The 13,969-nt window shown below is 41.9% G+C and overlaps 1 protein-coding gene across 2 annotated transcripts in view; it reads left to right on the forward strand.

Moving 5' to 3' along the window:
* Positions 1-11,726, forward strand: part of TAFA1 (TAFA chemokine like family member 1) — a 350,487-nt gene extending 338,761 nt beyond the window's left edge. For both annotated transcript variants that reach the window (XM_073351052.1, XM_073351051.1), the window contains 2 exons: positions 6,091-6,215; positions 11,529-11,726. In XM_073351052.1, the coding sequence (XP_073207153.1) occupies positions 6,091-6,215; positions 11,529-11,546 (143 nt within the window). In that variant the 3' untranslated portion in view covers positions 11,547-11,726. The remainder of the gene's footprint in view (positions 1-6,090; positions 6,216-11,528) is intronic.
* Positions 11,727-13,969: the final 2,243 nt, after the last annotated feature.

Consider the following 13,969-nt stretch of genomic DNA (forward strand, 5'->3'; position numbering starts at 1 on the left):
CTTCCAAGATATTGTCCATTAGCACACTGAATAAAGAAGCAAAACTAGGAAAGATGGCTACTTGGTTTTCAGATCTCTCGTACAAGCTTGCTTGCCACATTGCTAAATACTTCATAAGGAAGACTACGGAGCTTGGTGCTTTACAAAATTGATCAGAGCTCAATGGGAATCCATGAGCAGTTATATTAACTCTTGAGCCAACTGTTCGGACAACTTACAGTACACATTACACCGCAGAAAGATGCTGCAAGGCTCATCATTAGGAAATATCTTTCATGTTTGGATGGGGAGGTGATTCTACAGAGGGTAGCTCTACTTTGGTAACATTTTGTACTTGGGTTGCAGTTTCTGAGACTCCTTTGTGACATTTTAGGCAAATAGATGTAGCAAGGTTTCAGAGTAGCAGCCGTGTTAATCTGTATCCGTAAAAAGAAAAGGAGGACTTGTGGAACCTTAGAGACTAACAAATTTATTAGAGCATAAGCTTTTGTGAGCTACAGCTCACTTCATTGGATGCATACAGTGGAAAATATAGTGGGGAGATTTTATATACACAAAGACCATGAAACAATGGGATGTAGCAAGTGAGTCATTCCTGGAACGCTGTTGTGCATTAGTCCGATGGATGAGGTCAGCATATGAAAGCCTCGGCTGGTTTCCAGTGGTAACACCATTGCTAAACAGTCCATTGGAAAGGTACAAGTATCTCCTCTGGGCTGATATGCTTGTGTTTGCAATTGCATTCTGTGACCATCACAAGTGAACATTTATGCTAAATTGTGCACACTGCAACCTTGATACAAGTGGGTCTTTGGCTGGCTAGCTGAAAGAAATGTGGCTTTGACCCCTTAAGGGCTCCCTTGCAACAAGGGAGAGAAGAGGGAAAGCTTACAGGGATAGACAGGCAGGGCAGATGCAGGTGGGCCCAGATCAAGGTCATTTCATTGCCCTCCCTGCTGACTGGAAGAGTGGGAGGGGTATTTATACTGCATGCAGCCACATGGAGGACCTCTTTACCAGGATCAGAACCTGGCAGGGACATGGGGGAGGCAGCCAGGCATTTTGCTGGTGCCTCCTTACGGCAGATGTCCAGTGCAGGTACTCGGCATAGGCCGGATATGATTATCAGATAAGTTGGACTGGGAAAGAATGTGAAGGAAACCATCCCTTATGGAACATGATTATGGGGGTTGAGGCTTGTATGTCTCATCAGCGGAGAGCCGACCTCCCTCCTTTTCCTGGATCTCTTTAAGGTAGCTGAGGAATAGGGCTTGGGGCTCCTACATCTGGATCAGCAGGGAGCTGATCTCTTCCTCCCCGCACTGTGCAATCAGTTGCTGGGTATTCCCAGACATAATAAGTGAATAAAGTTGCAGCCTAACTAAACAACATTCATGGTCTTCTGCCTTTCTTCCATGTCAGATGAAGGCATCTGGGTCTCTGTGTGAGACAGGAGTTGGAGAGAATAACACAGGAATAGGTCATGGATAGCTGTAAACTTTTTAAAGATAGAGGCCTGGTTTACACTGGGGGGGTGGAAATCGATCTAAGTTACGCAACTGCAGCTACGTGAATAACATAGCTGAAGTCGACGTACTTAGATCTACTTACCGTGGTGTCTTCACTGCGGTAAGTCGACTGCTGATGCTCCCCCCGTCGACTCCTCCTCTGCTTCTGGCTCCAGTTGAGTACGAGAGTTGATGGGAAAGCGCTCGGAGGTCAAGTTATCGCGTCTTCACTAGTCGCAATAAATTGACCCCCGCTGGATCGATTGCTCCGGAGATAAGTGTAGACATGCCCAGAGTGTGCATTCCAGAGATAGCAAGAGAAGAGGAGGGGGAAGGAGGAGGATAGGTTAGGAATGGTGGCAGGGAAAGGGTGGAGATGGGTGGGGGAGGTAGAGAGGGTGGGGATGGAGCCGGGGTCAGGGTTGGGGCAAATGTCCCCAGAGGTGGGAAGGAGGATGTAGGCATGGCACCTAGCTGTGTGCTGGCCAGGGGAGATCAGGGTGGAGAAGGGAAGAGGAGCAGGCAGAACTGGTGGGAACTGTAGAGTGGCGTGGGTAACCAGGAAGGAGAGATGGTGCCAGTGGAAAGAAGGAGGTGGAGGACAGATGCTACAATGCAGGAGAGAGGTGTAGTGAGAGCCATTGGTGAGTGGCAGATGAACAAAAAAAAAACCCTTCCCCCCCAGGAAAGGTCTGACAGTCTGCTCCTGGCCCTGGCACTAGGTCTGAACCAACTGGGATGTGCCCCCTGTTACAGGCAGAGCTCTCCAATCAGAGTCCCAGTTGGTGTTGAGGTGGCAGGAACAGCTGTGATGCGTCAGCCTCTGCGGCTCTTGGCCCCAGGGTTTCATCGGGAGAGAATCCAGAGCCTCCAGCGGTTGTTGGTGACACTAACCTCTGCCTTTCCAAGGGCAGTCTGCCCAGGAGGCATTTTTAAGAAAAATCACGCAGGAAGAGTCAGACAAATTCATATGTTGATCATTTCATGGCATTACCATGGGCAGTATTAACCAGCACTATTGTTCTGCAGGGGTCATGAGCAGCTTTGTATAGAAATCAGCTTATCCGTGGGGAAAGTCACATAATTTTTCTTGGATTCATTAAATCTGTTACAGTCATTTCAAAATCATTTTTATTCCTCAGGCAGCCTCTTTGCCTTGGAGATCCTGATATTCTTTTTCAAGTGTATTTGTGCGCATGTACATATACTTGCTGTTGGTTAGTCTGCAGCAAAGTAAGTAGGGTCAGAAAGGCCTGGGAGCATTAACAAGGACAGGGAATTAGGTGTGTGGCTGTCAGGGGAATGCAAAGTTACGGAAGGCTGACCCTGCTGGCAGTAGTTCATTTGTCATGCACTTGATTGGGAAACCAGTGACAAAATACTAAATTGGAATGGTGCTAGGAAAAGGCAATTTCCCCCCCTGGAGCTAAGATCAGAGTGTTTTTTTTCATTCCTGGTGATTTAGAACTGGAGCAGCAATGTCAGTAGGGTAGGTGGACCCGAAGGATCCACACATCAGGTCTGCTAGAGCAATGTGACTTGCACATTTAAGTATACAATGAGTATACAGCAATGAGTGAATTTCAGAAGAATTGGGTAAGATAGTCCCACCCCTCAAAAAGCAGGGGGGGGAGGGGAAAAGAATGCAAATCAAAATTCATTCAAACCTTTTGAAGTCTCTCTCTCTCTCTCATGTCCACTGTTTTAAATGTGTTCCAGCTGTCTCCACCCCTCCAGCCCAACCAGATATTTCTCCCATGCTGTTGACACCACCCTAACCTTCTCTTGACCCCTAAATCACTTTCCCCTTCCACTAACATATCCCTTAAGCCTCCAGCATCTTTTCCCTTACTTGTACAGTCACCCAAATTCTCCATCTCCCTCCTCATCTCCTGGTGTGGGTGGGTCTCAGGTCTGTCATCTCCCTGATGTTCTAGTCAAATCTGGCACGCTCTTGATTTTTCTCTGGGTCAGAAGTGCATGGCAGTAACCCTCTCCCCACAGCCACCCCGCTCTTCCAGCCTCGGAATCTTCTATAAAATAAGACGATCCAGCTAGTCCAATATACAGGCAAAACGTATTGAGATGGCAGATGAGTGGCCACCTCACAGCACCCCTTGGTGTCCGTAGGGCAACACTGCACACAGCCTGCCACTTCAGTTTCCCTTCTTGGATCCCCAAATAAACTCCACTCACGGTTCTTCCAGTCCAATCACAACAGCCCTCCTTAAGGTCTGATTTATTAACTTAAAGTGCAAAACTCTTCTCTACAGCTGGGTACAGCCGAAACGCCCCAGGTCTGGTCAGTCCTTCCTGCCTTAGCAGGTTACACCCAGTCCTTCCTAGTTGGAGCAATTCCCCTGGTCTTAGGTTAGGATCTTCCCTGTGGGAGCCTCTCTCTCACACTCTCTGCAGTCTCCCTATAGCCCCCCTGGGCTTCGTCCTTACTGCAGCTCCCTTCTGTTCTCTATTGTAAATTGCCTGATCCCGCCTCCCCCATTCTGTAGACAGGGTTGGCTTGGCCCCAAGCTCTCCAGATCAGTGATCTTCAGAGGTACATCAACAAAGGAGACTGTGGTAGGGGCCAGCTAGAGGAGAAGGGATAGTTATCTAAACACTTCTGTGTCTGATAAGGGTTTACATTTGGTTCTCTTTGACATTCGAGTTGAGGTTTAGGCCTGTGATTTTTTTTTAAGTGGCTTTGCCCACTTAAAGATACAGAGATGTAGCTTTACAGTACTCTGTTAAACAAAGCAGACTTGCATTCAGCTATTTCAAAACAGGGCTCCATATTTTGCAGCCCCCAATTATATGACACAGCTAAATAAGAAAGGGATCAATGTGTGAAATACAAGACTGCAAGGTGTACTTTGATCCATATGCTTTGAGTGTTCCCCAAGGTATGAACATGGGACACAAGATAGCCTTACACTTTAAACATAGGCTATATGCTGATACGGGCCTAAATATTGAAGCTGATATCATAGGAGATACCAATGGGTTAAATACCCTTACATCACATGAGAAGGTTTGATAGTTAAGCATCAGGGGAAACAAACCAAAGATAGAGCAACTCGAGCAACAATTAGCTGGAAATTGCAAAGTCAGCTAAATGTTGTCAAAATCCCCAGACAAAAATGTCATTAAGATACAATTAAGGTTATAGACAGAGACCAATTCCCAGGCAAAAAAAAAAAAAAACTTCATTAAGATTAGTTATAGTCAAACTATATGATTAGAACACTGTAGTTATTAAAATGATAAATGTTTGGAAATTCAAAGTTAAGGTTCAAGTTACTACAATAAATATTTGAATGTCAGGAAATTCGTAGTTCTGTTTCCACAAACATACTCTGACCCCATAATGCTGCCCACTATCCACTTGCCTTCTATTGTGATGTTCTGAATCATTTCAGAGTGTTACAGAGCCATGGGGTGTTTCATTCACTACACGTTTGGTGGGTAGAGGAGCCAATGAAATGGTTACATTTATACAGAGTTATTTCTGGACTGCGGGGGAAGGGATAAGACACAAGATGCGCGTGTTTCTTGCTGTCAAGACATGGGAGCTGAACAAGGGTCTGTACTGAGTCTGTGGGTCGCTTGGGACATACGACAGGAAGATGGGATACATGGATCTGTGTCATTTGCAGCTGGTAGTTCCAATACAAACCAATATAGCTACAGCACTGAGACAATTGTCATAGTTCTGGTTCTCTATATCTTTGCAGTACAATCTGGTCAATGCTGGGAAATACTGATGGTAGCATAAATTGGCTGGATATGAGGGATTATAGGTAAATACACCAACTAGATTATATTTATTGAGATGGCGTAAAAGTTACTGTACGTTTATCCACTGCAGTTGCATTTTCTACTCAATGAACTACATTTTTATAGAAATGCTAATAACTGCTAAACACTAGATCCAGTCAGAAAACTTTCATCGAAACAGATTTGCAATGGAAAATTCTGTTTATGCCAAAAAGTTTTGAAAAATGTGTGGATTTTCATGAAACTTTTGTGGGGGTGGGGGTGGAGAAAAGGAATGAAACATTTTTGTTAATGTTGAAGTGTCCCTTTCTGACATTTTCAAAATGTCCCCTTCTGGTATTTTTAGTTTTTAAATTTTGTTTCCCAGGGAATTTAGAAATGATTGATTTAGTTTCGTTGCAGAAGGAGAAAATCCAGTTCCTGCCCAGCTTTACTAAATACATTGAAAATACAAGGAGCACATACTGGCCTAGGAGAGCTGCATATCTGAAATAATAAGTGGAGTGCTAGATGTCTTCTATGAAGGGCAATTTCTTTTCACATCACCCTATTAGTCCTGGAAAGTATAGTAACAATAGAACAGGACAGATATAAAATGAGGCTATGCCAAACAATACCTTATCACGAAAAGTGTCTCATGTTAGAATGACATGCAATATAAGTAACTACTTGATGAGATCCTTGCAACAATATTTAATTTTCAGGGCTTTTAATGGGAAATGGAGGTTTGAGTTGTCGTTTCATTCAATCAAACTTTTCATTATGATTTATCAAGATGAAGTTGTAAATGTTGTCTTTTTCTTTTTAGCTTCTATAGTGATTGGGAAATGGTGGTGTGAAATGGAGCCCTGCCTAGAGGGAGAAGAATGCAAGACATTACCTGATAATTCTGGATGGATGTGTGCAACTGGCAATAAAATCAAGACCACCAGAGTAAGTCATGTTTCCATTTGTACCTACTGAAAGGGAATCACTTGCCCTTGTTCACCCATACACTTTTACAGTCACCAGGACTGCATCTTGCTTTTGTATAGAAGGTTGGTTGGCTGCTTTGTCAGTTTCCAGCGCTCTGACCTTCTCCCGACATCAGGCACAGGTTTTCAGATTCAGAGATCTCAGCTGAGCCCAGGTTTTCAAACTGGCATCTCAGCACTGTGTACCTTTCTGAAAGTCATTGCCTCCAAGGAATAAAATAGCCTATCGGCAGGCTCATTTTTGTTGGTTAAAGATACAATTATGAAAGCCATGGGTTGATAGGTATGAGATTTTGCTGGCTAGTACGTCATAGTAATAGCTAATTTCTGAGTCCATGGCTTTTATTTCATCTACAGGAGATTGAGTTAAAATGAAAGCTCATTCTGCCCACCCCCTCACCCTCCAGTGCGCAGTGCAGAAAGGCGCAAACACGTGGGAAAAGACATGATGGTGTTTGTGCAGCTGGGCAACAGTAGCTTTCCCTCCACCATACAGTCATCTCCCAGTCACCCCGTGAGGAAATGAGCCCTGGTTGGATGAGGAAACAGGAGAACATCTACACTGAATGTCACATTCCCCCTCCTCACATTAACTAATCCCCATTGTTTTACATGCTGCAGCCTCACAGAACTCAGCCCAGCAGCACCGGGGGAGACAACCTTGTTGTGCAGGAGCTGTTGAAAGGCATTAGGGCTTGTCAAAAAGATTTGTCCTACAAGTTTGTTAATTATTGTAAAAAGAACAGGAGGACGTGTGGCACCTTAGGGACGAACAAATTAATTTGCGCATAAGCTTTCGTGAGCTACAGCCCACTTCATCAGATGATGGAGTGGAAAATACAGTGGGGAGATTTATATACATAGAGAACATGAAACAATGGGTGTTACCATACACACTAGAAGATCAGGGTTGGAAGGGACCTCAGGAGGTCATCTAGTCCCACCCCCTGCTCAAAGCAGGTCCAAACCCAACTAAATTGAAAAAGGCTTTTTTCCCCCCAAAAAAGGAAACATTTGCAGAAATGTTTTTGACTTCATCTAAACATTCCTGCACCTTAAAAAGGGACTTAGTCCATCATTCTCCCACTCCCAGAAGAAAGAGAGAAATGGGGAAGGAACTATGATTCACAGAGTTCCAGTTTCTTGCTGGATCTCTTTGTGGGGTGGCGGAGCCATGTGCCACCCCATGTTTATGGCTTGTCTGTTCTAAATTGAAATAGCATTTGAGATTAGGCCATATAGCATGAAAATGATCACATGTCCTAGTATCTCTTTCCCTAATGAATCACAAATTTCAGAAAGGGAAATTATTTAACAAGTAATGTGAGGAGAAATTTAAAACTTTTGTTATTTACATTATTATTATTGTTGTTCTTGTGCTAGATTTTTAATGTAGCACCCTAGGGTAATCTTGCATTCTGCCTTGCAAATATGTAATTTAGGAATCTTATTAGTTTTGGTAGGAATTTGTAATTTCTTAAGCTTCACCATCCAAAAGCATCCTGTGAACCAAGGTGTAGGTAATAGTCAATATCTAGTAATAATAGTTAGAAACTTAGGAGTGAAACTCATTAATATTCAGAGGTGCGATTCAATCTAATCAGAATGGGTTATTGTATTTCATTTAAATTAAAAACCTACAGGTATTCAGAAATGAAAAAAAATGTTTCTGGCATTTACCCATAGGAGTTATTTTAATGAGCTTGTGTAGGGTAAGCTTCGAGCAGCATTTTGTTTTGTTACCTTGAAACATTGTGACAGAACAGAATTCATAGAATCATAGAATATCAGGGTTGGAAGGGACCTCAGGAGGTCATTTAGTCCAACCCCCTGCTCAAAGCAGGACCGATCCCCAATTAAATCATCCCAGCCAGGGCTTTGTCAAGCCTGACCTTAAAAACTTCTAAAGAAGGAGATTCTACCACCTCCCTAGGTAACGCATTCCAGTGTTTCACCACCCTCCTAGTGAAGAAGTTTTTCCTAATATCCAACCTAAACCTCCCACACTGCAACTTGAGACCATTACTCCTTGTCCTGTCCTCTTCTACCACTGAGAATAGTCTAGAACCATCCTCTCTGGAACCACCTCTCAGGTAGTTGAAAGCAGCTATCAAATCCCCTCTCATTCTTCTCTTCTGCAGACTAAACTAAAATTGATAAAGGCAAAGTGGCAAAAGGCTTAATAATGATCTCTTAAATCATGGAGACAGAAATCTTGGATATACTTTTGGATGAGTTAAACTTTTGCTTGAAGTAGCCTGCTTGATCCTTAAATGGCAAAAAAAACCAATCAACTCCTGAAATAGGAATTTAATTTTTGTTTCTTAAAAAGCCCACTGTCATTTCAGATAGCACAGGAGAAAGGTGTGCTCCAGAAATATGTGTGCTCCTGGCCCAGATCAGATGACTGAGGGCTGTGTGTCTCTGTTTGCATATATTTCAATGATAGGAGTCAGGAAGAAGCAACGCCAGTCAGCCAATATCTGGATATATCCGTGATGATTAGAAAAGGGTTTAGCACAAGTCATTCTGAGCCTTAAACTAATTTGCCATGAGTGTTCTCCATACACAAAAGAACTTTGAGGGACTCAGGGACTGGTATCCTGACTATGAACATTTCCACAATTATATATGAGATAAAAATTCACATGCTTCAGGGCATAAACCTGAACCTAACTGATGGATAGGAAGAAACTCCCACTACAGTAAATTATGCATAGTTGTCCATTCCAAGCAGAGCTGTGTGAAATTTTTTTAGTGAACAGTTTCTTTACTGAAAAATGCATTTTTCAGTCAAATGAAAGCATTCGCAAATTCAGGTCACATTCAGTGAATTAAAATGAAATAAAGAATTAGCAAAAGTCAAAATGGTTTGTTTTGACATTTTCAAAATGAAATATTTCAAGTTTTCATTTTGAAATTACCTTTCCTTTAAAAATCAAGCTAGATTTGTTACAAAAATGCATTTAAAGGGGGTACAAAAACCAACCAGAATCAAAATGAAAAGAAAAAATGAATTTTTTTCCAGTTTCCGTTGAGCAAGAAAGAACTAAAAAATTCAGCTTCAGTTTGACTTGAAACAATTCTTTTCTGATTTTTTTTTGGTTCTGCCACTAAACTGAAAAATATTCATTCCACTCTAGTTACAGGAATGCTTGCACCTTCCCCTGAAGTGGCTGCAACTGGTTCCTGTCAGAGAAAGGATATTGCACTTGAGGGACCACAGATCTGACCCAGTGTTCCTGTTTCTCTGTGACTGCGCACTTGACTTTAGCCCTTTAACTTTTAACATGGTTGAGTATTTAAGATGTTCAAGCCCAAGACTTAAAGAGCTGTCCACAGCTTCTGCAAAATGATTTATTTTCTATTGATAGAGCAGCTGTCTGAAATTTTGTCCAGAAATTGTTTTTTTAATTTATTTGGGTCTCATGTCAAACTTTTTTTTATCACTTTTCACTTGTTTTAAAAGGCAGCATGAGTTTTGGAGATCATCTGAAAAGCTTTGATTCTTCTCTGACACTTTCTTCGCAAAAGTATCAGAGACCAGGCTGTGAGGTCACACTGCAACTCGCAGAGTGCACAACCCGTTCCAGCCAGCTAGCGGACTACTGGGTTGGGCTCTCTGTAGGCAGAGGCTGGATGGGTTGGGAGGTGGAAATCTACCCTCCCAAGTTGGTGCCAATGAGCAGGGCTATGATGTTGGGGACTGGAATAGTAGCTGCAGTCCCTTTGATCATGGTCATTTCCCTGGATCCAGTTGTAGCTTTCTACACAGACCTATACAGAGTTAGAGATCCTTGCACAGCATGTAGGTTTTGGGCAGGCACCCCAGTGCAGTCAATCCACTCTCCATCGTACCATTCCTGTTCAGAGCTTAGGTGATTCAGAAGGCTTTGTGCTGGCCCTCTGTGCCAGGTGTGAATTTCACCCAGTATCCATGTAATTCAGCAAATTGTCCTATTTTTACTATAAGCTACGCTCATAATAATAGTGCCCTCAAAGCCCTTTACAAAAATAGGTATATTTCTTATCCTCATTTTACAGATAGGGAAAACTACAGTGCACAGAACTTAAAGGATTTGCCCAAAGTCACACAGTGGCTGAGTAGGATCCAGGTCTCTTGATTTCATATCCCCTGCTCTAACAAGTAGGCCAAGCTGTTTCTCATAAATAACATTCAGTTTACAATATATTATGCCATCAGGTCATTTTTATATTGTCTCCTGAGTAGTGTAGGTGAAAGAACTACTCACATTTCCTAGACTACTTGCCCAGTAATACTGCAACAGCTGAGGTTATGGTCCCTTGAAACCTGAATCCCAGAGCATATTCAGCTCCCTCCCTCCTTGAGCTAATGGCTGCAGTGGTACAGCAAAGAGAATGGGATTTGTTCAGTCTGTGTGAGAGAAAACCCAGCCCAGAAGATCATTTGTTAATGGCAAATCAGGACAGCAGAAAATAGAACTGGAACTGGACAGAACTGGAAAAAAAATTCTGAACGGTTTTAGGATTTTTTTTAACAGGCTGAACAGGTTAATACGCTGACCTATATTTCAGATTAAATTTCGATTTAGAGCATTGACTAAAGCCCTTTGTTTTTGTTGTAGCAATCATTCTAATTAAGAGGTCACCTCAAAGTAGTAAAAAGAACACAAGGCAGTAAATATCTGTTGCTAAGACAATTACTGCTGCATCCCATCATACAGTCTACTGCTCTGCTAATAATTGTTCTCCTAATTTAAGGACTGAGCCTCCTGAAGTCAGTGTGAGTATTGCTACTCACTTAAATTGACTAGAGAAGGGCTATGCTATTCATTTATGTGTATTGATGTAACCAAAAAACAACACATCTTCTCAAGGAAGCTAAAAATGTCAGCGTCTGATAGGTCATTCTTATTTCAGAGTCACAGAAACCTGAACAATGGCCAGTTTTCCTTGTAGGGGTTTTTAGCACATTCAAGTAGATCAAGTCTCTGTTATCTAATGTAACCAACCCCTCACCTGTCTCTCCATGCAAATCAGTGGTGTCCCACAAGCTAGTCATTCAAGAGGGCAGGAAGATGCTCGTGCCCATACATCCCCACAGGAGCTGGCCATGCTGCCCCTGAACACCATCAGACCAAGCTGGAGCACAAAACAAAATGCTGATCTCAGGCTGTGAACTCAGACACCCATTTGGCAGAGTCATGTGCCACCACCAGCGGACTATCAATCCAGCTTTTGTGTTCATTTCTGTAACGTATGTAATTGATTGTTTTGCATTTCGTTGCAGATTCACCCAAGAACCTAATAGCGTCTCCTGGATGAGAGAACCACTGATTTACAGAGGACAACATATTCAAAATGTAAACCATCTCAAGCATTTACAAGCCAAATGGATTTCTTATTTGCACTTTGACTGTTGACCAGATAATAACAGTGGCTTTACTGTGTGAAATAAAATATTCTATGGAAATAATGCCCCAGATTTTTGACAACAGAAAAGAAAAATGAAGAAAAATGGTTCTTTGGTAAAGTTTTCGTGATGATGAAGTATGAACAATAGTCTTATACGTTTGGATCTACAATTTACTTTATACCATTTAAAAGTATAGATATAAATATATATGATATTTTGAAATAAAGCCTCACTCTTCAAGAAATTAAATAGTACCACACTTTGCTGGAGCTGCTGGAATACCGGTTTTTAATGATCTGGAATACACCTACCAGTTTCAGAGCAGTCAAAAGGGAGAGCAAACCCGCTGCAGCACCAGGACACCTGGAGCTACCAGAATCATGAAGATGTTGTGTCAAGAGCTTCCTTTTTCTTTCAACAGAGTATTGGAGAGAATTACGTTATTCCGTTTTCTTGTGTTCTGGAGGCTTTTCCCCCCTTGTGCAATACTAGCATGCTGGCTTTACTTACATAACTATACTTTATACTTAACAATGATGAGTCTATCCTCTTCCAGGAAAATATTTTTAGAGCTATTAGATATTCCGTGAAGAAGAGAAGGACAACTCTTGAATAAAATACAGTATGTATTAAGAGTTTATTTGGCAGAGTTTGGTAGACTGCGGGCTGCCTTCTTATTAAAGGTGTACTACAAACAACGTCTTCAGACTTTGTAGAGGGGGCATAGACTCCAGTGAAAATGTGATTGCTAACTCCAAAGTTTTGCATTGTTTACTCGAGAATACAAAAACTGATTTTGTTTCTTAATGTTTGATTAAGATGAGTTGGGATTTGCACAAGGTTTGATTCTTGCTAGCACATCTGGGTTGCTGCTGTCTTAGTCCTTCCTATAGACAAACTTGCACTGTTTAATTAAACTGGTTTACTTAAACCGATGAAACCCCCCGTCTGGACCCTCTTATTTCAGTTTGAGTGGCTTATTTTGGTTTAGCTTAAACCTAATTCACTGAAGCTCAACTGAAAAAAGCAAAAACAAAAGGCGTACTTGTGGCACCTTAGAGACTAACAAATTTATTTGAGCATAAGCTTTCGTGAGCTACAGCTCACTTCATTGGATGCATTCAGTCTACTCTGTCAACTGATATAGGACACTCTTAAAACAAAATAAGAGTTCCCATGCAGGGGTTTGTGCCAGTTTAACAAAATCAGTTTAAATTGACACCTTTGATTAAAGCAATGCAGCTCTCTGTGTAGGAAAGCTCTTAGAATGATTAGGACAGAGGTAGAACCTCAGGGCCGGAATTTATGTTTGTGAATATTTACTCACATGAGTAGTCCCTTTAGTGGGAGTACTCATGTGAAAAAGTGCTTGCCAACGTGCATGAAGGCTACACAGTCTAGCCTTGGGTATTTGTAAATTGAAGAGGTGTATGGAAGTGAAGAAGGCATTTTATCCAGTCCCACTTTCTCTTCTTTAATATTTTCAATTTCCTTTCACCCTAGTTACCTGTGTCTCACAAGACCACCTTCACCCAGACTAATCAGTTTTAATCCAGTGTAGAATAACAGCTGAGCTCACTGACCCAAAGTCAGTCAAAATTATCCCACCAGCTTTCTTCCTCCTCTAGGGCAACCACTTCAGCACCTGATATTTCAGGAGGTGGAAATTTGTCGCTGTAATTACAGGGTGTGTTAAAGCAGCAGTGTCAAGCATCACACCAGATTCCACATGGACTTTATATGCTGGTAACTGCAGTGTTGAGCCTCAAAATAAAAATGGATGTATTGCTTTGTAAGCAGTAATTTACCACTCTCCCCTTTTGAATAGATATTTGGCCAGTTTCTGTAAGATCAAAACATGCCTGAACACCTTTTTTCTCGGGTGTATTCTGAGATCAGAATCAGGCCATAAAAGTTAATGCTGGTTTTTTTCAACAGTCTTCCTCCCCTTCCCCACCTGCCCATTTTACTTTTAGTCCAACAAATACCTTTCCCCGTCACTCTTGTCAATAGCTCTTAGGGCTGTGTCCCGAGATCCTTGCTCAATCAATCTCCTATTGAAATCAAAGAGAATTTGTCGTCATAAGGCCTGAGGTCTTGCCTACATGGGGGGGACAAATTAACTAACAGTGTGAATTAAAAGTGGATTGGTTAAACTGAATTAAACCCATGTGGATACTCTCATTCAGAATTAAAGTGGACTTAGTCTGATCTAATTTAATTCACTTTGAAACTGAATTAAAGTAAACTGTATTAGGCCACTTTAAAGTGGCCTTAGTCTGATCTAATTTAATTCACTTTGAAACTGAATTAAA

The sequence above is a fragment of the Lepidochelys kempii genome, chromosome 7, assembly GCF_965140265.1.
Source record: "Lepidochelys kempii isolate rLepKem1 chromosome 7, rLepKem1.hap2, whole genome shotgun sequence".
Classification (NCBI taxonomy): domain Eukaryota; kingdom Metazoa; phylum Chordata; order Testudines; family Cheloniidae; genus Lepidochelys; species Lepidochelys kempii.